Source organism: Rhinoderma darwinii, chromosome 3 (assembly GCF_050947455.1).
Source record: "Rhinoderma darwinii isolate aRhiDar2 chromosome 3, aRhiDar2.hap1, whole genome shotgun sequence".
Taxonomy (NCBI): Eukaryota; Metazoa; Chordata; class Amphibia; order Anura; family Rhinodermatidae; genus Rhinoderma; species Rhinoderma darwinii.
Genome location: NC_134689.1, coordinates 401038802 through 401060341, shown reverse-complemented (window position 1 = coordinate 401060341; position 21540 = coordinate 401038802). Strand labels below are relative to the sequence as shown.

The following is a 21540-nucleotide window of genomic DNA, read 5'->3' as shown; positions in this document are numbered from 1 at the left end:
TGTGGAAAAGCACGCTGCCACTTTAAATCTTACAGTTGCATCTGTGACATCCCGCACTCATGATGAGTTCCAGATGCTGGAGATCTATAACACTCTAGACCGACACTCTATAGACCGACACTCTATAGACTGACACTCTATAGACCGCGGCACAGACACGCTCCGGCCTTATTGCTTTACTTCTTGTACTGATTTCGAGTTACAAGATGTTTCTTCTCTAGTCACACTCAAAGCAAAGTTCAGAATTCTGCTGGTTTCCGGTCACCAGAGAGCAGTGCATTGTGGGAGCTCAGATGACAGTTACAGTGAAGCTTTTTGATCACATGACTAACATCAGCAGAATTATAAATGCAGCTTTAGGTGCGACTGGAGTATAAGATGTAATTGAAGATCTGTAAAGCGAAGGTATTCAGCATTGTAGGTAGAGTATTGATGAGCGGTCACAGACGACTCCTGGTCTTATTGCTCTGAAAATAGTCATTTATTTAAAAAATGTTTATACAAATATTCAAGATACAATAAAATGTTTCTATTTTCATCGGTTCCGACTCATTATTATAGGGGTGGAGTCTGATTACATTTCCAGTGATGTTGAGAGGGGCATGAGATGCCCGACTGTAGACAGTGACTCATGCAGGTAGTGTTTACAGGAGGAACAATGGGGGGGCCAGGCCTGTAGTGGACACAGATAGCAAAGTATAAGGAGAAAGTGTAAGATAAGCCATTATGGGCAAAGCTTCTATGGATCCACTGCCCATCCCTGGCATCACTTTACCTCATGAAAGGTTTAACCCCTTCGACATTGTTCTCAATAATTGTAATATATTCTAAGATCCCCCGCTGAATGGAACAGTCTATGCCGAGCTCCCCCGCTGAATGGGATACTCCTGTCAGATGGCATAATACTATTGGCTGTAATGTGAGGGCCATCATATAAATGGCGTACATGTGAGGGCCGGTCACCACTTCTTCTTGTGCTCGTCCATTGAGACGCCGCCGGGTCCCAGCGCTACGACCAGCAGCAGTCCTCCCGTGACGGACAACGTCTGGAAGAAGTCGTACTTGAGGAAGTCGTGCATGGGGCGGTACGAGGGTATCGTCCAGAAGGCGTTCTGAAGAACATTGATGATCATTAGCCACAGGACCAGGGTCAGAGCCGCCAGCTTGGTCTTAAAGCCGATGGCAACCAAGATGATGAGAGTCAAGCCGAAGAAGTCTTGGAAAATCTGGGGAAGAGATGAGGACAAGGATTTTACTCACAGTAACAAAGGGTTAATACAAAGTGCGGCATGGGCCCCTCCTCCACCCAATGCACCACCTCCCACCAGTGCACTGTATATCTAGTACCCCCACCTCCCACATACAGTGCCCCCTCCCAATGATGCATTGCACATCCAGCGCCAACCTCCGAGCCACCAATGCATTGTATGTCCAAGTGCCCACACCGTGCCACCAACACGCTGCATTCACTCCTCCCTCCCAATGCCATGATCTGCACCGATCAGATACCCACAGACCCCACCAACATTAGTAAATCCAGGTTCTACTCCTACCAACACCCCACAAAAATCATGTGCCCCATTCCTTTGCCCCTTACTCACTGTGAAGGCGCTGGCATTGAAGCGCAGCAGGGTCATGAACATGAGGATTAGCAGCACGCGGCCTCCCAGCTGCATGTACTGACGAGGTGATGTGTCCCCTACATTGGGCACCCCAGCAAACATGGTCTTGCCTTCAGAGCGGGACTCAGCCAGGAGCAGCAGGAGACCCCCACCCAGAGCCATGTTCCTGGAAGAAATCAGCACAATAAGATGTAATACAATGTTGGGGTGAAGCCTTTCCTACCCAGTGAGTGTGACCATTCACATGCTATGTGGGGGACCTCCAGTAGGTGGCGCACGGTCACCCTTCAGTAGTCTTAAATCTCACAGAAAATGTGGATTTATTAAGAAAATCTAAAAACTGCAGACACAACCCCCGTACTGACCTCATGAGGAACTTCACATCCCACAGAATGTTGTACACAATGGTCTAAAAAAGGAGAACAAAACAAAATGTAGTCATTATATAATGAAAAGCTCAGCAAACTTCACGTTTCAATTCCTTGATATTTTCAAGACCTCTATTCCCACCCCCCGCCACGTGATTGCAGATGGTTGTCATAGCAGCCAAGGGGCCTAGTGAAGATACTCAGGTCTGCCATCTTTGTACTCCTATTAACCCCTTAATGACCGGGCCTGAAAAGACCTTAATGACCAGCTCAATTTTTCTGTTTTTGCCTCTCTGCGTTTCAGCAGCCATAACTTTTTCATTTTTTCATTGACGTGGCTGTATGAGGCCTTGTTTTATGCGAGAGAAATAGTATTTTTTTTCCCCCACAGATTGGGGGTAAAAAAATTTTTTTTTACTCCGTGAATATAGGAAAAAGCGATTCTCGGAATAGTTTTTTTTGTTTATTTTTTATCCCGTTCACGTTTCACGCTAAATAACCCATTAGATTAATTCTTCAGGTTATTACGGTCGTGTAGATACCTAATGTGCGTAGGTTTTTTGTTTTTATTTACTGTAGGGGCAATAAAATGTATTTAATGCAAAATAAAGACTCTTTTTGGGACTTTTTGTTATTTATTTATTTGTTTTGTTACTTTTTTTTTTTTTAATCCCATCAAGGGATAACTTTATTTGTAATGTATTAGCATACTTCTGTACGCTAATACATTACACTGTGTCACTATGACACAGGCTGCTGATCGGGCACCACATAGTGTGCCCGAACAGCAGGCACACGGAACAGACAGCCCTGGGGTCCTTTGTAGGTCCCCAGGGCTGACTGCAGAGGGATTCCCCAGTGTTTGATCGCATCACTGGAATCCCGGTGATGCAATCAAAGAGGGGAATTCCCTACGATCATGCCGTGGTCACGGACCGCGGTAATCAAAGGGTTAAACAGCTGGGGTCCGAATGTTTGCCGACCCCAGCTGTGTTCAGGAGGCTGCTCTAAGATCAGGAGCTGTTAGTTACACGAGCGCTCATCAGCAGCGACGCCAAAAGACGTCTCTGTAGACTAAGCACCCGCACCGCCTGACGCCAAAAGACAGTGGGCGGTCGGCAAGGTGTTAAGCCCTGCCAGAGGCAAAATCACACTATACAGCAGTACATTAGCATTACAGCAGATCGCCGGTTCAAGACCAATAGGGGGACTAATAAAAGAAGTTAAATACATTTTTATATATAAGAAAAAAAGTAGTAGGGGCTCCGTGTAAAGGATTATAAATTCCAGAAGGGGCTCAGCCCACCGGGTTGACCTCTAGGCCTGGATCGTAACACAATATTGTGAAGAGAGCGACTCTCCGAATTTTGGCTTATTTCAAACAATACGTTTTATTCACCCATAGCGGACAGGAAACGTTCCGACTCTACCAGCCATTTTCAATCTAATTTTCGACTCTATGGTCGAGTTGAAACGTTTCCTGTCCGCTATGGGTGAATAAAACGTATTATTCGGATTAGGCCAAAATTTGGAGTCGCTCTCGCTGATATCGCCGCATCTATAAAAGTCTGAACTATAACAAGAGAACATTATTTCACCTGCACAGTAAACGCGGTAAAAAAACTAATTTAAAATGAAACGTTTTTTCCAAGTAAAAGACGTAAAACATAAAAACAATATAAATTTGGTATCACCGTAATCGTATTGACTACAGAATAAAGTTGACACGTCGTTTTTACCGCCCGGTGAACGCCGTAAAAACGAAACCCAAAAACCAATGGAGGATTCAGTGTTTTTTTTCCCTATTCCACCCCATATAGAAATGTTTTCCAGTTCCCCACTAAATTATGCGGTACAATAAACGGCGTCATGAAAAACGACAACTCGTCCCGCAACAAACAAGCCCTCATACGGCTAGATCAGCGGACAAATAAAAAAAAGTCATGGCTTTTACAAGGTGGGGAGGAAAAAGCGAAAATGAAAAACCGAAAAATGGCTGCGGCGGGAAGGGGTTAAGGTTGGTGTATAAGGGGGTAACATTTTTCAGCTGCTCCATGGTGAAAAGACTGTAGACCCCTGCACCGCGCACATTCAGATTCTGTAGTCACAACGTTGAGGTGATGGTAGAAATTATAATTCTCTGTGGGACAACTCGTTTTAGATGGAAAAGCGGCAGTAACTGCTTTACACCACTAGGGGGCACTGCGGTCCTGTTACTACATTGTATTTATGCACAGAATTCTTATACTGCAGTAACTGCTTTCCACCACTAGGGGGCACTGCGGTCCTGTTACTACATTGTATTTATGTCTTAGCACAGGATTCTTATACTGCAGTAACTGCTTTCAACCACTAGGGGGCACTGCGGTCCTGTTACTACATTGTATTTAGGTCTTAGCACAGGATTCTTATACTGCAGTAACTGCTTTCCACCACTAGGGGGCACGGCGGTCCTGTTACTTCATTGTATTTATGTCTTAGCGCAGGATTCTTATACTGCAGTAACTGCTTTCCATCACTAGGGGGCACTGCTGTCCTTTTACTATATTGCATTTATGTCTTAGCACAAGATTCTTATACTGCAGTGGGAGGGGCTGAACCGTCACGTGCACACTGACCTGCGAGATGCCCAGTTAGCATGGGGTAATACGAGCGTGATATGCCACGGGTTGGGAGGGGGTGTGCATGCGTTACAGCTAGAGGACCATACAAATCAATAACATTATTAATACATGGCAGTATGTGGCGCTATAACATGGACGCCAACGACAGACACAGCTGGCATCTCTATAGCCACTCACCTGGAGGAAGATGATAATAAAGAGGCCGAGGCAGGCAGAGGGGACAAACTTCCGTGTCAGGACCAGGACGCAGCCAGCTAAACACAGACATATAGTATTATCATCACCCCGGGGGACACGGGCACACAGGGCGGAGGTCACGGGCACAGAGCGGAGGGGGCGGGGTCACACAGAGCGGAGGAGGCGGGGTCACACGGGCACACAGCACTGAGGGGGCGGGGTCACACGGGCACACAGCGCGGAGGGGGCGGGGTCACACGGGCACACAGCGCGGAGGGGGCGGGGTCACACGGGCACACAGCGCGGAGGGGGCGGGGTCACACGGGCACACAGCGCGGAGGGGGCGGGGTCACAGTCTCACCCAGCTGTCCGAGCATGTTAATAAGAACGAACACAGTCGCCAGGAACATCCCGCAGCCCCAGGACATGCTGATGTAATCCCGCTGCTCGTTCCACTGCAGCCACATGCGCAGGCCGTCCTCCAGGAAGGTGCTGATCAGACATAGATGAGCCAAGTGCGGTAAATAACGCTTCGTGACACGTAAGAACTGCAAGCAGAAGACGGGTAGAGTGTGAGCTCTGCGGCACAGGAAACCTAACGAATCAACATTGCCCTATAGTCATTGACGGAGGAGAGACGATGGACAGTCCTTAAAGGGAAACCACGCTAAAAAGCAGAACTAGAGGACTGTTCCCTCGAAATGACTCTTATCCCTTTAAATTGGCATTCGTGTGTCAAGTGACCCTGCTGGGGAGGAGCGGCCATGTTGTATGCCATTTTCAATATTTTGGGGGAGGGGTATTTAATAAGTTATTTTCAGATTATATTAATATAAAAAAACCTTTCCATTTAAATCCCTGAGGTCACATCACTGCAATTCTCCAGTATGACCACAAGAGGGGGACAGAGCGCTCGGGCTAAATTAGAAGCCATGGACACAATACTTTATAATACCTGCATTTGCTGTTCAGTTCAATGCAGTCTATTGCTTCCTGTTATCAGCCATTCAGGCTAGCTGGAGTGTTCTTCAATTGGATGACTTCTCTGGTAAACTCCCTGCCCCCCACATTCACTACTTTATAATAATTTATCACATATCTCACCCAGAGACATTACTATCCACGTGACTGATATCAGCCGCTCCTCCTATAACGTCACCGCTCTGTTATAATCGATCACTGCTCCTTTAAAAGATCTTGCATGAATGAAAGGAGCCCCGGAAAATCCTGCCCAAATCCAGGGCATTATACATTCTGACATTACATCTCCGGCCTACGCTCTCCCTTTAAGTAAACGATGTACTAATAGCAAGTTTATCGTAATCTTGGGTTTACCCAACTACTTCGATGCCAGGAAGCGGTGCCAACCGGGCAGCTCTTTATTTGCAGGTTACATTGATACAGCATGGCAGTCGCTATGCAAATATTTTAGACCAAACATGAACAGGAGGTGAAAGCCAAAAGTAACCTGAATGAAAAGCCCCAAGAACGGATACTAGTGATGGCAGCCAAAACGTGGGGGTCTCACATCAGTTCCCTATCCCCAGGACCCCAAAAAGAAAAACCCCCAATGTATGAGGCAGAATACGACCCTTCAAAACCAAGGCTGCTGTGGTGTTGTACAGCATGCAGTAACAATGAGCGGTCGCTTGGTGGCACTGCAGTGCCCCTCACAGATGCAGGGACAGGTGAGATACAGGGACGACATCAGTGACCGCTCCATAAAAACACAGGAGAAAGTAATTTCTGGCTCCAGGTGGATTTAGGAGTTCACTGTCTGCCTAACCAGCCATGTTTTCCCAGATCCCCATGGGCCCCCCACGTCTACTATACTCTTGCATCTGGCCAGGTTTGTCCGGTGTTGATAGTTTGAGAACATATAGATGTACAATGTAACATATGGCTGCTGCCGTAAAATGCCACAATGCCCAAAATGCACCACAAGAGACCAGGTCCAGGAAGAATTCTACTAAAATGTTCAGGCGATCAATGATGCACCAGTAATTTAGCAGATCTGTGAATGCAAAATTGCTGGCTTCCGAGCTCACAGCATCTCTGCTTGTTCAGTGTCTGTAAGAAGTCACGGAAGTGTCTGTCCACAAGCTGACTGTTTGCAGTAGCAACCAGCAGAATAGTGAGCGCAGCTCTGGAGTATAATACAGGATGTAACTCAGGATCAGTACAGGATAAGTAATGTCATGCATGTAGACAGTGACTCCACCAGCAGAATAGTGAGTGCCGCTCTGGAGTATAATACAGGATGTAACTCAGGATAAGTACATGAGAAGTAATGTAATGTATGTACACAGTGGCTCCACCAGCAGAATAGTGAGTGCAGCTCTGGAGTATAATACAGACCGTGACTCAGGATCAGTAATGTAATGTATGTACACAGTGACTCCACCAGCAGAATAGTGAGTGCAGCTCTGGAGTATAATACAGGATGTAACTCAGGATCAGTACAGGATAAGTAATGTCATGCATGTAGACAGTGACTCCACCAGCAGAATAGTGAGTGCCGCTCTGGAGTATAATACAGGATGTAACTCAGGATAAGTACATGAGAAGTAATGTAATGTATGTACACAGTGACTCCACCAGCAGAATAGTGAGTGCAGCTCTGGAGTAAAAGGCTGGGTTCACACGAGCATGTTCGGTCCGTAAAGGACGGAACGTATTTCGGCCGCAATTCCCGGACCGAACACAGTGCAGGGAGCCGAGCTCCTAGCATCATAGTTACGTACGATGCTAGGAGTCCCTGCCTCTCTGCAGGACAACTGTCCCGTACTGTTATCATGTTTTCAGTACTGGACAGTAGTTCCATGGAGAGGCAGGGAATCCTAGCGTCGTACATAACTATGATGCTAGGAGCCCGGCTCCCTGCAGTGTGTTCGGTCCGGGAATTGTGGCCGAAATACGTTCCGTCCATTACGGACCGAACATGCTCGTGTGAACCCAGCCTAATACAGGCTGTAACTCCGGCTCAGTACAGGATAAGTAATGACTCTACCAGCAGAATAGTGAGTGCAGCTCTGGAGTATAATACAGGATGTAAGTCAGGATCCGTACAGGAGAAGTAGTTTACTGTGAACTGTAAAATGATTGTAGAAATGTGGACAAGGACTGAATAAACGCATCTTCTGTTTAGGGTGAAAAAAACACGACAGTATAGTAGATCTGATAGCTTTATTGGCGAACGAGTAAAATGATATATGCGGCTTTCAGAGCACACAGGCTTCTTCATGTAGGTTTATAAATGAATGACTTAGAAAAACGCACAACATCTTAGGCTTTGTTCACATTTGCGTCGGGGCTCTGTTCATGGGTTCCGTCGGATCTTTCCATCAGGGGAACCCATGAACAGAGCCCTGACGCAGATGTGAACGAAGCCTAAGATGTTACACAAAGACAATTAGTACATGAGGTGATACATCATTAAGATAAGCCGGGGCAATAAAACTGAGGTTATAGGGGTGATGACTTAGGCCTCATGCACACGACCGTAGCCATGTGCACAGCCGTGATTTTCGGGTCGGCTTGGGGCGGAGTATCACCCGCGAGCCGCCCGCAAATCGCGGGCCGTGCACATGGCCGTGGCCATTATTTGCTATGGGCCTGGACCGCAGAACGCGGTCGTAATAAGACTTGCCCGTTCTTTCTGCGGTCTGGGTTCCTGGGCCATGCACGGACCATGGAAACCGCGGTCGTGTGCATGGCCCCGGAATGAATGGGGCCACAATTCTCCCGTGGATTTTCGGGGGAATTGCGGCCGCAAAAGCACGTTCATGTGCATGGGGTCTTAGGAGTTAAGGGATCTGGAGTTCGTCTGATGGGGATGTGACGTGTGTCCATGTAATAGTGGCTCATAAATCCAGGTTCTAGATTGAGGCCTTGTGTCAATGACTGGAATTTTATCATAATCTTGAATTCCCAAATTTTTCTTTGTCGTTCTTAAAATGACCCCTCAGTATTAGGACCTTTAATCTGCCGTGCTGTGATCCGGTCCTGAGAAGGGTTTCCCCGGGTGGATCCGGCTCCTGTTTTATTGTCTGTCTGTGGAGATTCATCCTGCATTGTAGTTTTTGTATTGTTTCCCCAATGTAGATTCCTTTATCTCTGCCCCTTGTCCGCAGGGTCATGTGCACTACATATTACCGGTACATTGATGCCCCTTGTCCGCAGGATCATGTACACTACATATTACCGGTACATTGATGCCCCTTGTCCGCAGGGTCATGTACACTACATATTACCGGTACATTGATGCCCCTTGTCCGCAGGGTCATGTACACTACATATTACCGGTACATTGATGCCCCTTGTCCGCAGGGTCATGTACACTACATATTACTGGTACATTGATGCCCCTTGTCCGCAGGGTCATGTACACTACATATTACCGGTACATTGATGCCCCTTGTCCGCAGGGTCATGTACACTACATATTACCGGTACATTGATGCCCCTTGTCCGCAGGGTCATGTACACTACATATTACCGGTAAATTGATGCCACTTGTCCGCAGGGTCATGTGCACTACATATTACCGGTACATTGATGCCCCTTGTCCGCAGGGTCATGTGCACTACATATTACCGGTACATTGATGCCCCTTGTCCGCAGGGTCATGTACACTACATATTACCGGTACATTGATGCCCCTTGTCCGCAGGATCATGTACACTACATATTACCGGTACATTGATGCCCCTTGTCCGCAGGATCATGTACACTACATATTACCGGTACATTGATGCCCCTTGTCCGCAGGGTCATGTACACTACATATTACCGGTACATTGATGCCCCTTGTCCGCAAGATCATGTACACTACATATTACCGGTACATTGATGCCCCTTGTCCGCAGGGTCATGTACACTACATATTACCGGTACATTGATGCCCCTTGTCCGCAGGATCATGTGCACTACATATTACCGGTACATTGATGCCCCTTGTCCGCAGGATCATGTGCACTACATATTACCGGTACATTGATGCCCCTTGTCCGCAGGGTCATGTACACTACATATTACCGGTACATTGATGCCCCTTGTCCGCAGGATCATGTACACTACATATTACCGGTACATTGATGCCCCTTGTCCGCAGGATCATGTACACTACATATTACCGGTACATTGATGCCCCTTGTCCGCAGGGTCATGTACACTACATATTACCGGTACATTGATGCCCCTTGTCCGCAGGATCATGTACACTACATATTACCGGTACATTGATGCCCCTTGTCCGCAGAATCATGTACACTACATATTACCGGTACATTGATGCCCCTTGTCCGCAGGGTCATGTACACTACATATTACCGGTACATTGATGCCCCTTGTCCGCAGAATCATGTACACTACATATTACCGGTACATTGATGCCCCTTGTCCGCAGGGTCATGTACACTACATATTACCGGTACATTGATGCCCCTTGTCCGCAGGGTCATGTACACTACATATTACCGGTACATTGATGCCCCTTGTCCGCAGGATCATGTACACTACATATTACCGGTACATTGATGCCCCTTGTCCGCAGGGTCATGTGCACTACATATTACCGGTACATTGATGCCCCTTGTCCGCAGGGTCATGTACACTACATATTACCGGTACATTGATGCCCCTTGTCCGCAGGGTCATGTACACTACATATTACCGGTAAATTGATGCCACTTGTCCGCAGGGTCATGTGCACTACATATTACCGGTACATTGATGCCCCTTGTCCGCAGGGTCATGTGCACTACATATTACCGGTACATTGATGCCCTTTGTTCGCAGGATCATGTGCACTACATATTACCGGTACATTGATGCCCCTTGTCCGCAAGATCATGTACACTACATATTACCGGTACATTGATGCCCCTTGTCCGCAGGGTCATGTACACTACATATTACCGGTACATTGATGCCCCTTGTCCGCAGGATCATGTGCACTACATATTACCGGTACATTGATGCCCCTTGTCCGCAGGATCATGTACACTACATATTACCGGTACATTGATGCCCCTTGTCCGCAGGATCATGTACACTACATATTACCGGTACATTGATGCCCCTTGTCCGCAGGATCATGTACACTACATATTACCGGTACATTGATGCCCCTTGTCCGCAGGATCATGTTCACTACATATTACCGGTACATTGATGCCCCTTGTCCGCAGGATCATGTTCACTACATATTACCGGTACATTGATGCCCCTTGTCCGCAGGATAATGTACACTACATATTACCGGTACATTGATGCCCCTTGTCCGCAGGATCATGTACACTACATATTACCGGTACATTGATGCCCCTTGTCCGCAGGATCATGTAAACTACATATTACCGGTACATTGATGCCCCTTGTCCGCAGGATCATGTACACTACATATTACCGGTACATTGATGCCCCTTGTCCGCAGGGTCATGTACACTACATATTACCGGTACATTGATGCCCCTTGTCCGCAGGATCATGTACACTACATATTACCGGTACATTGATGCCCCTTGTCCGCAGGGTCATGTACACTACATATTACCGGTACATTGATGCCCCTTGTCCGCAGGGTCATGTACACTACATATTACCGGTACATTGATGACCCTTGTCCGCAGGATCATGTACACTACATATTACCGGTACATTGATGCCCCTTGTCCGCAGGATCATGTGCACTACATATTACCGGTACATTGATGCCCCTTGTCCGCAGGATCATGTGCACTACATATTACCGGTACATTGATGCCCCTTGTCCGCAGGATCATGTACACTACATATTACCGGTACATTGATGCCCCTTGTCCGCAGGATCATGTGCACTACATATTACCGGTACATTGATGCCCCTTGTCCGCAGGGTCATGTACACTACATATTACCGGTACATTGATGCCCCTTGTCCGCAGGATCATGTACACTACATATTACCGGTACATTGATGCCCCTTGTCCGCAGGATCATGTACACTACATATTACCGGTACATTGATGCCCCTTGTCCGCAGGGTCATGTACACTACATATTACCGGTACATTGATGCCCCTTGTCCGCAGGATCATGTACACTAAAAAGAAGCGACATGCCCCATCTTCGAGCGCTTCCGCCTCTGACCTCCCATTGACTTCAATGGGAGGCAGGAGAAAGCGTATTTCTCGCTGTTTTATGCCCGCGGCGCTCAATGGCCGCGGGCGAAAAACAGCGCGATAATTGCCGCGAAAATCGGCGTGCAGAGAGAGGAATATCTGCCTCAAAGTTCCAAACTGAATTTTGAGGCAGATATTCCTCCCCCAAAATACTCCATGTGAACATAGCCTAAAGGTCCTAATACTGAGGGGTCATTTTAAGAACGACAAAGAAACAGAAATGTGGGAATTCAAGATGATGATAAGATTCCAGTCATTGACACAAGGCCTCAATCCAACACCAGGATTTATGGGCCACTACATGGACACACGTCACATCCCCCATCAGACTGACTCCAGATGCCTTAAAGGGTAACGGAAGTTTGTTGAACGTTTAGACACTTCATAGAGAGACGTCCGAAGTTTTGATTGGGGGGGGGTCTGAGCACTGATACCCCCACCAATCGCTAAAATTAAGCAAAGTACCCGGGTGAGCGCTGAGCCGCTTTGTTTCTGTTCAGCTTTTTGCGAAGAGCCAATCTAGCGGAGTACAGACTTTCTATTGAGCCCGTACTCCGATACATTGATTTCCGGAAAAAGCCGAACAGACACTAAGCGGCTCAGCACTCCTTCCTTCTAGAGATTGGTGGGGGTCTCAGTGCTCGGACCCCCACCAATCAAAACTTCTGACATGTCACTATGACATGTCAGAAGTTTGTTGATCGTTTAGTTACACTTTAACTCCTAAGTCACCACCCCGATAACCTCCGTTTTATTGCCCCGGCTTATCTCAATGATGTATCACCTCATGTACTAATTGTCTTACTGTGACATCTTAGGCTGCGTTCACATCTGCATTGTGCCTTCCGTTCTAGCGGATCCGTCAGAGGTTTCATCAGGTTTCCCTTTTTTTGACAGAATACCGTAGTCTGTTGCGCTATAGTTTCCATCAACATCAAAAGTTACGGAAACCGACGGAAAGGCGCCTTCCGTTTTGTTTTTTAACATCGAAGTCAACGGATGACGGATATGAACTGATATGCCATCCGTTTGTATCAGTTAGGGCTCATTCACACGAGCGTAAAGCCTCTCACACACGAGCGTGTTTGGTCCGTGATATACGGTCCGTACGTCGGCCGCGTTTCGCGGACTGAACACACTGCAGGGAGCCGGACTCCTAGCATCATAGTCATGTACGACGCCAGGAGTCCCTGCCTGGCCCGAAGTCATTGATTTGCCTGAAGAAGGGGCCTGTGCGCTCTGAAAGCCGGGTACATTTTCATGGTTAGCCAATATTTAACATTGCATATTGTTTCTGGCTAACGCGGTATTACACTATTTTTTACCGTACTTCTGTTGTATCGGAGTAATCACATGATCAGTAAGGCTACAAAGTGAACATCGTACCGCTGCTTGAATAATTCTATCGGGGATCAGCTAGTTCTTCCTGGCAGCCAATGGTAATAATTACCAATAATCATTCTACTGAAATTTACAGGATCAATACAAGTCATAGACCATGGGCCGTATATTCCAGGACACTACATATCAGCTCGAGGCGGAGGGGATAGCTGGATCTTATATGGAGACTTTCTACCAGGACACTGGGTAATAAACTCTTCAGCCTAATAAAGATATAGTAACCGAATACTTATTTACTCCGCCCCGGTTGCCTTAATAACACCACCTCACCCCTCTATAGGTTATGATTATGGTTTAGCCCAAAACATGTAAAATGATCATTTGTAAATTTTAAAGGCCCCGTACCTCAATAAAGGACTTTGTTTTATTGGATTCCGTGTTCTGGATTTTTTGGCTTTCCGTGTTTAGAGGTGGTCCCTGAGGTGGTCCCTGACTCCTCCACTAACTGGGTGCATTATAGTCATTGGGTGCCTGTTTTTACATTTCAGCCGCTGCTCCATGAAATGAGCTTTATTTGACATCTATAAAGTCTCCAGTAGACGTCCATAACGTGCACAATAAACATCTATGAAGACTCCAGTATTAATCACCGGTGGAGCCTTCAGCTGGGATCTAGGATTCCTTCGGCTTTCGTCCATCCACCCCTCCAGCTGACCACACGTTTCATACCCGCATTTATTATTATTTATTTCTGCTTACATGGCGCCAACATACTCCGCAGCGCTGTACAGAAGTTATCATCACTGACTGTCCCCACCGGGACTCACAATCTATATTCCCTAACTGTATCTCCACGCAAACACAAGGAGAACGTACAAATTCCCTACAAATGTTGTCGTTTGTCAGATTTTAACCAAGGACTCCAGTGCTGAAAGGCAACAGTGCTGAACATAGAGCTGCCCATAACCTCTCAGTTGTCCTCCGCCAACCCCTCAGCCGACCTACGCCAACCCCTCAGTCAAACTACGCCAACCTCTCATTCGACCTACGCCAAACCCTTCAGCTGTACCCTTAGATGACCACCGTCAACCCCATAGATGACCACCGTCAACCCCATAGATGACCACCGTCAACCCCATAGATGACCACCGTCAACCCCTTAGATGACCACCGTCAACCCCATAGATGACCACCGTCAACCCCTTAGATGACCACCGTCAACCCCTTAGATGACCACCGTCAACCCCACAGATGACCACCGTCAACCCCACAGATGACCACCGTCAACCCCACAGATGACCACCGTCAACCCCACAGATGACCACCGTCAACCCCACAGATGACCACCGTCAACCCCACAGATGACCACCGTCAACCCCACAGATGACCAACGTCAACCCCACAGATGACCAACGTCAACCCCACAGATGACCAACGTCAACCCCACAGATGACCACCGTCAACCCCACAGATGACCACCGTCAACCCCACAGATGACCACCGTCAACCCCATAGATGACCACCGTCAACCCTTTAGTTGACTGTAAATGTTAAATTCTCAGTGAACCTGCAAAGAACGTGTGGTCATTCAGAGCTGGTCTACAGACATCCTGATTTAATGTTGACACATTTCTAAGGTTTACTAGGACACAACTAAAAACTTTGGCTTTTGTTTAAAAACATTTCACCGAAAGTGAGTGACCACCTCCTGCTTGCATTACACCCAGCAGAACACAATGTGAAGGGACAAACCATGGGTACTTTGGGAAACTCATTCATTTGCATCATTAGTTTAGTGATAGAACCCCAATCCATCTGACTACATCGTGGTTTTACAGTTGTCGGGTCCTTCAGGGAGGGGTTGGTGTGGTTTTTTCTGGGAAACTCTTGATTGATACAGATTTAAGTATAAAATCCAGTGATCTAGAAAAATTATATATAGGGATAGTTTTTCTCTCTCTGGTAGAGATCCGTTTGATCGCTAAATGCGTGGCACGACAAAGGTCCACGCTTTCTTTCATATCCGACTAGCCGGAGGGTCAATTGCAGATCTCTGAGCAGTAGGAATGAAGGTGACGTATCGCGGCCGGTGTGCAGCCGGAACAGGTGCAGGACGTACGAGGGTTTTCCCACCATTGTAGAGATCATTTGTCTAATAAGTATTTTTGCAAAATGTACCAGTTGAAACTCCCCCCCCCCCCATTTCTTACATATTTTCTCAACCTCCCACAGGCACCATGCCCTAGTTGAAGCGGGACCATCCCATGAATGATCCTGCTTAAAGGGGTTGTCCTCTTTCTATACGACGATGAGTTCATCACAGGGTGTCATTGCCGCTAGGACCCCGATTAAACTATATCTGTGCGGAAACCAAGAGTTCAATTTCTCTGCAGCGCCACCCATGGTTAAATAAAGCATTACACAGTTGCCATTGAACTCAATGGTCTATCCATGTAACGCCCATCTCACAACTTCATAAGAGGATTTCCAGATATTTGAACCAAAATGGTTTCGGGCCTGTGTCTCAAGGTGTACAATAAAACGGCTACATATGTTTGTTGTAAATCCCATGTCTTACCCTTCTCTACATGTCTCTATTACAAGTAGGAGGAGAAGCTAGCTACTTCCTGCCTCACTATTTAATGACACTTCCCATTTTTATCATTATAAAAAAAAATTGTTGGATAAATAAACTCTTTTTTTGGATCATGGATGCCAGATCATTGAGCTCTGCACCGGGATGGTTCGCTCATTGTGATTGACTGCCAGGGACACCGGAGAGAGGGAGGGGGTGGAGTCTATGGGTGACCTGTTGACAGGAAAGGTAGTCCCATGGGAGCTTATATTGCAAACAATAGTAGATGTCAGACAGCTACTTCCTGTCTGAGACCCATAAGGCCTTATTCAGACAGCCATGTTCGGTCTTTGATATATGGACTCTCTGCGGGAATCGGGACAGGCAGCGATTCCTAGAATCATAGATAACTATGGTGCTAGGAGCCCGGCTCCCTGAACTGTGGTCAGTCAGGGAAATATTGCAGACATACGGTCCATGTATCACAGAGCGAACACGGCCATCTGAATAAGGCCTTAGGTAGGAAAAAATCTGAGGCCCCTCTATGAGCCAGACAGAAGCTCCCGCTCTGGAAGACCCATGGCCATTTATTTAAAGGGCAAGCGTTTAATACTAAATCTGGGTGTGATAATGTGATCTGCAGGCCAACTTCAAGGGGCTATCCAGATGACAAAGCCCCTTTAAGAATGGAAGTTGACTTGGGATCAGAGGGGGCGCAGCTTGCTGCATCGTCATTGGGTACTACATCTGGGACAAGCTGTAACAATGGCGGAGTGCGACACGGTAAGATTGATCCTGCACTTGGGGGTCACATCTGTAAAGTGACCAGGTGACATTATGTCACCTGAATGAAGATTGACGGCCATGACAGTACAAGCGTATGAGCAACTGGTGTCTACAAGTCTCCTAGTGACGGGAAGTTTGCTTCAGGAAGCCACAGGTTGCTTATTGCTGCTGAAGAACAATTTACAACAACCACAGTATATAAATGGCGGTAATAGCCTCACCGGGGCCATTGGGCAGCTGGGAGGTTAAGTGTTAATGACTTGTCCAATTAATTAATAGCTCTCCCCATACCACATGGTTTCTCCCAAGCATCAGCTATACCTGGCGGAACATACCAACAACTGCTGCAGGTAGGAAAACATGGACTGTACCATTTTACTACTAAGAAGCGTCATCTGACCGTTCCGTAATATTTCAGCATTAGTCCGGAGGGGATGGAGCAGGGATCACTGCGGTGGGTTGTTACCTGGTCAGCCAGCTCCTCAGCTGCTCCCATCAGATCCGCAGGCGCCATCTCCTCCTGAGCCACCAGTCAGTGAGCCCGTCCGTCTAGCACTGGTTGTAGGGGGCGTGGTCCCGCAGCATCGCGTCATCTTCTAAACCAGCTGCTATTGGTGGAAATCTGTCGATAAACCAAATCACGTTGATTTTTTCACCAATAGCAGCGTCCCAGCTCACCGCTTCATTGTATTGTGCAATATTAGAGGAACTCGAGCAGCGTCCATATTGAGTATGGGCGGCATGCCCTCACTGTCAACGTGGACAGAAAGAAAGCCTGTGGTTGAGCCGCAAAGATAAGCCGAGTGCTGAGTAGCCGGAGGACACACAGTGCGGTTTCTAGTGCGACCACTGTGTGCACAAGTACGACTATAGACACCTATAACGCCATTCCAGGAATGGAGGCGGAGCTAAAAAGTGACAACTACTGATGTGAGCCATATATATGCCGAGTAGCTGTCACCTACAAGAGCATCACCCAGCAGGGGGAGTCAGTGAGCTCGAGAAAAACCTATTGTCCTAAACCAGCTGTAAAGGGAATGTGTCATGTAAAAAGTAACTTGGACAGCGGCTATAAAAGCAGACTTCCCAACTGTCAAAGAATGGAAAGAGGGGCAACCCGGATGCCATGTCACTAGTGTATAGCACGCACTGCCCCCTATAGAGTGTCTCACAGTTTCCCTGTATAGAATGCCACACGCAGTGCCCCATGTAGAAAGTGTCACAGTGCCCACTCTGGAGAAAGCCACACACAGTGCCCTTGTAGATAGTGTCAAACACTCTGCCCCCTGTAGAAAGTGTCACAGTGCCCATTCTGGAGAGAGCCACACACAGTGACCTTGTAGATAGTGTCAAACACTCTGCCCCGTGTAGAAAGTGTCACACACAGTGCCCCCTGTGGACACGCACGCACGCACGCACACACGCACACACACACACACACACACACACACACACACACACACACACACACACACACACACACACACACACACACACACACACACACACACACACACACACACTGCCCTTGTAGATAGTGTTAAACACAGTGTCCCATGTAGAGAGTGTCACACAGTGCCCCCTGTAGAGGGTGCCACACACAATGCCCCCTGTAGGGTGCCACATACAGTGCCCTCAGTAGAGAGTGCCACACACAATGCCCCCTGTATGTAGTGTCACTCAGTGACTCCTGTAGATAGTGCCCTGCAGTGCCTCCTGTAGATAGTGCCACCCACAGTGCCCTCTACAGATAGTGCCTTACCCAGTGCCCCTATAGAGAGTTCCACACGCAGGGCCTCCTGTAAAGAGCTCGGATCCTGTCTCAGTGTCTCATAGGCTGCAGGCCTAACATGGCCTGTAGCCTAGTGAATGGTGGAGTAGGGAGCTGACTGCTCCCTGCTCTGCCACAGTATTCAATTGTATGCGTTCTGAGGATGTGGCAGTCGTCCTGGGCCAAAGATCTTGGGCTTATACAGTAATAGTGCCCCTATACAGTAATAAAGTCCCCATTGTGCCACACCCAGTAATAATGCCCCCCATTTTGCCACATATAGTTTTAGTGCCCCTTACAGTAATAATACCCCCAATTGAGCCATAAAAGTAATAGGGGCCCCTTACAGTAATAGCATACCTCCCAACCGTTCCGGATTCCGGGCGGTGTCCCGCTGTCCCTGGAGGCCGGGGGTATGTCCCGCTGTCAACCTAATTCTGAAGCAGGGAATCATCAGCTCCCTGCTTCAGAATTAGTTTAGAGCGGAGGAGCAGACAGAGCTCCTCCGCTTGCCGAGGACTCCCCGGCCACATCGCTACTTTAAGGGCTGTGCTCGGGAAAGCCCTTGACGTTACTGTCCATATATGGCAGTGATGTCAGTGGCTACTCCTGGAGCAGAATCCCCGGCCAGAGTCGGCAAGGGGGATTCCGCTCAAGGAGTAGCCACTGTCGTCATTGTCCATATATGGACAGTACTGTCAAGGGCTTCCCCAAGCACGGGGAGTCCTCGGCCAGCGGAGGAGCTTCCTCTGCTCCTCCGCTCTGAACTAATTCTCAAGCAGGGAAGAGATGTTTCCCTGCTTCAGAATTAGTGGCTACTCCTTGAGTGGAATCCCCATTGCCGATGATCTGGTCGGAGTTCCCCTCATAGAGGAAACCCCTGAGGTCACTGTCCATATACAGTGAAGGAAATAAGTATTTGATCCCTTGCTGATTTTGTAAGTTTGCCCACTGTCAAAGTCATGAACAGTCTAGAATTTTTAGGCTAGGTTAATTTTACCAGTGAGAGATAGATTATATTTAAAAAAAAAACAGAAAATCACATAGTCAAAATGATATATATTTATTTGCATTGTGCACAGAGAAATAAGTATTTGATCCCCTACCAACCATTAAGAGTTCAGCCTCCTCCAGACCAGTTACACGCTCCAAATCAGCTTGGTGCCTGCATTAAAGACAGCTGTCTTACATGGTCACCTGTATAAAAGACTCCTGTCCACAGACTCAATGAATCAGTCTGACTCTAACCTCTACAACATGGGCAAGACCAAAGAGCTTTCTAAGGATGTCAGGGACAAGATCATAGACCTGCACAAGGCTGGAATGGGCTACAAGACTATAAGTAAGACGCTGGGTGAGAAGGAGACAACTGTTGGTGCAATAGTAAGAAAATGGAAGACATACAAAATGACTGTCAATCGACATCGATCTGGGGCTCCATGCAAAATCTCACCTCGTGGGGTATCCTTGATCCTGAGGAAGGTGAGAGCTCAGCCGAAAACTACACGAGGGGAACTTGTTAATGATCTCAAGGCAGCTGGGACCACAGTCACCAAGGAAACCATTGGTAACACATTATGCCGTAATGGATTAAAATCCTGCAGTGCCCGCAAGGTCCCCCTGCTCAAGAAGGCACATGTACAGGCCCGTCTGAAGTTTGCAAATGAACATCTGGATGATTCTGAGAGTGATTGGGAGAAGGTGCGTGTTTGGAGGAAGAGAAATGCTGCCTATGACCCAAAGAACACCGTCCCCACTGTCAAGCATGGAGGTGCAAACATTATGTTTTGGGGGTGTTTCTATGCTAAGGGCACAGGACTACTTCACCGCATCAATGGGAGAATGGATGGAGCCATGTACCGTCAAATCCTGAGTGACAACCTCCTTCCCTCCACCAGGACATTAAAAATGGCTCGTGGCTGGGTCTTCCAGCACGACAATGACCCGAAACATACAGCCAAGGCAACAAAGGAGTGGCTCAAAAAGAAGCACATTAAGGTCATGGAGTGGCCTAGCCAGTCTCCAGACCTTAATCCCATCGAAAACTTATGGAGGGAGCTGAAGATCCAAGTTGCCAAGCGACAGCCTCAAAATCGTAATGATTTACAGATGATCTGCAAAAGAGGAGTGGGCCAAAATTCCATCTAACATGTGTGCAAACCTCATCATCAACTACAAAAAACGTCTGACTGCTGTGCTTGCCAACAAGGGTTTTGCCACCAAGTATTATGTCTTGTTTGCCAAAGGGATCAAATACTTATTTCTCTGTGCACAATGCAAATAAATATATATAATTTTGACAATGTGATTTTCTTTTTTTTTTTTTATATATAATCTATCTCTCACTGGTAAAAGTAACCTAGCCTAAAAATTCTAGACTGTTCATGTCTTTGACAGTGGGCAAACTTACAAAATCAGCAAGGGATCAAATACTTATTTCCTTCACTGTATGGACTTTGAAGTCAGGAGCAAGGAATCCCCGAGTTGGCAATGGGGATTCCGCTCAGGGAGTAGCCACTGACATCACTGTCCATATATGAACAGTACCGTCAAGGGCTTCCCCGAGCACAGAGCTTAAAGTAGCGATGTGCACGGGGAGTTCTCGGTGAGCGGAGGAGCTCCCTCTGCTCCTCCGCTCTGAACTAATTCTGAAGCATGGAGCGGATGGTTCCCTGCTTCAGAATTAGTGGCTATTCCTTAAGCGGAATCCCTGTTGCCGATGATCTGGCCGGGGATTCCGCTCCTAGAGGAAAGCCCTGAGGTCCGCTTAAGGAATATCCACTAATTCTGAGGCAGGGAACCATCCGCTCCATGCTTCAGAATTAGTTCAGAGCGGAGGAGCTGAGGGAGCTCCTCCGCTCACCGAGAACTCCCCGTGCACATCGCTACTTTAAGCGCTGTGCTCGGGGAAGTCCTTGACGGTACTGTTCATATATGGACAGTGATGTTAGTGGCTACTCCCTGAGCGGAATCCCCATTGCCAACTCGGGGATTCCTTGCTCCTGACTTCTAAGTCCATATATGGACAGTGACGTTAGGGGCGCCTCCTGGATCAGAACCCCCGGCCAGAGTTGGCAACAGGCATTGCGCTCAAGGAGCAGTGACACCAGGGC

The 21540-nt window shown here is 47.5% G+C and overlaps 1 protein-coding gene across 1 annotated transcript; it reads right to left on the bottom strand.

Annotated features, from left to right (window-relative positions):
* Nucleotides 1-459: 459 nt before the first annotated feature.
* On the bottom strand, nucleotides 460-17233 carry LOC142750217 (surfeit locus protein 4-like). The gene is made up of 6 exons (XM_075859133.1): nucleotides 17123-17233; nucleotides 5153-5339; nucleotides 4792-4868; nucleotides 1988-2031; nucleotides 1602-1788; nucleotides 460-1226 (listed from the first exon to the last, which is right to left on the bottom strand). The coding sequence occupies exons 1-6, from the start codon at nucleotides 17168-17170 to the stop codon at nucleotides 960-962; spliced, it is 810 nt and encodes a 269-aa protein (XP_075715248.1). The 5' UTR covers nucleotides 17171-17233; the 3' UTR covers nucleotides 460-959.
* Nucleotides 17234-21540: the final 4307 nt, after the last annotated feature.

What these genes read in the sequence shown, in the direction of transcription:
- LOC142750217 (XM_075859133.1), bottom strand. Translation starts at nt 17,170, where the DNA reads ATGGCGCCTGCGGATCTGATGGGAGCAGCTGAGGAGCTGGCTGACCAG. An exon ending in TAACATGCTCGGACAGCTGG is followed by an intron (nt 4,869 to 5,152) that starts GTGAGACTGTGA and finishes GTCTGTGTTTAG; the next exon opens with CTGGCTGCGTCCTGGTCCTG. An exon ending in TCAATGCCAGCGCCTTCACA is followed by an intron (nt 1,227 to 1,601) that starts GTGAGTAAGGGG and finishes TCTCTTCCCCAG; the next exon opens with ATTTTCCAAGACTTCTTCGG.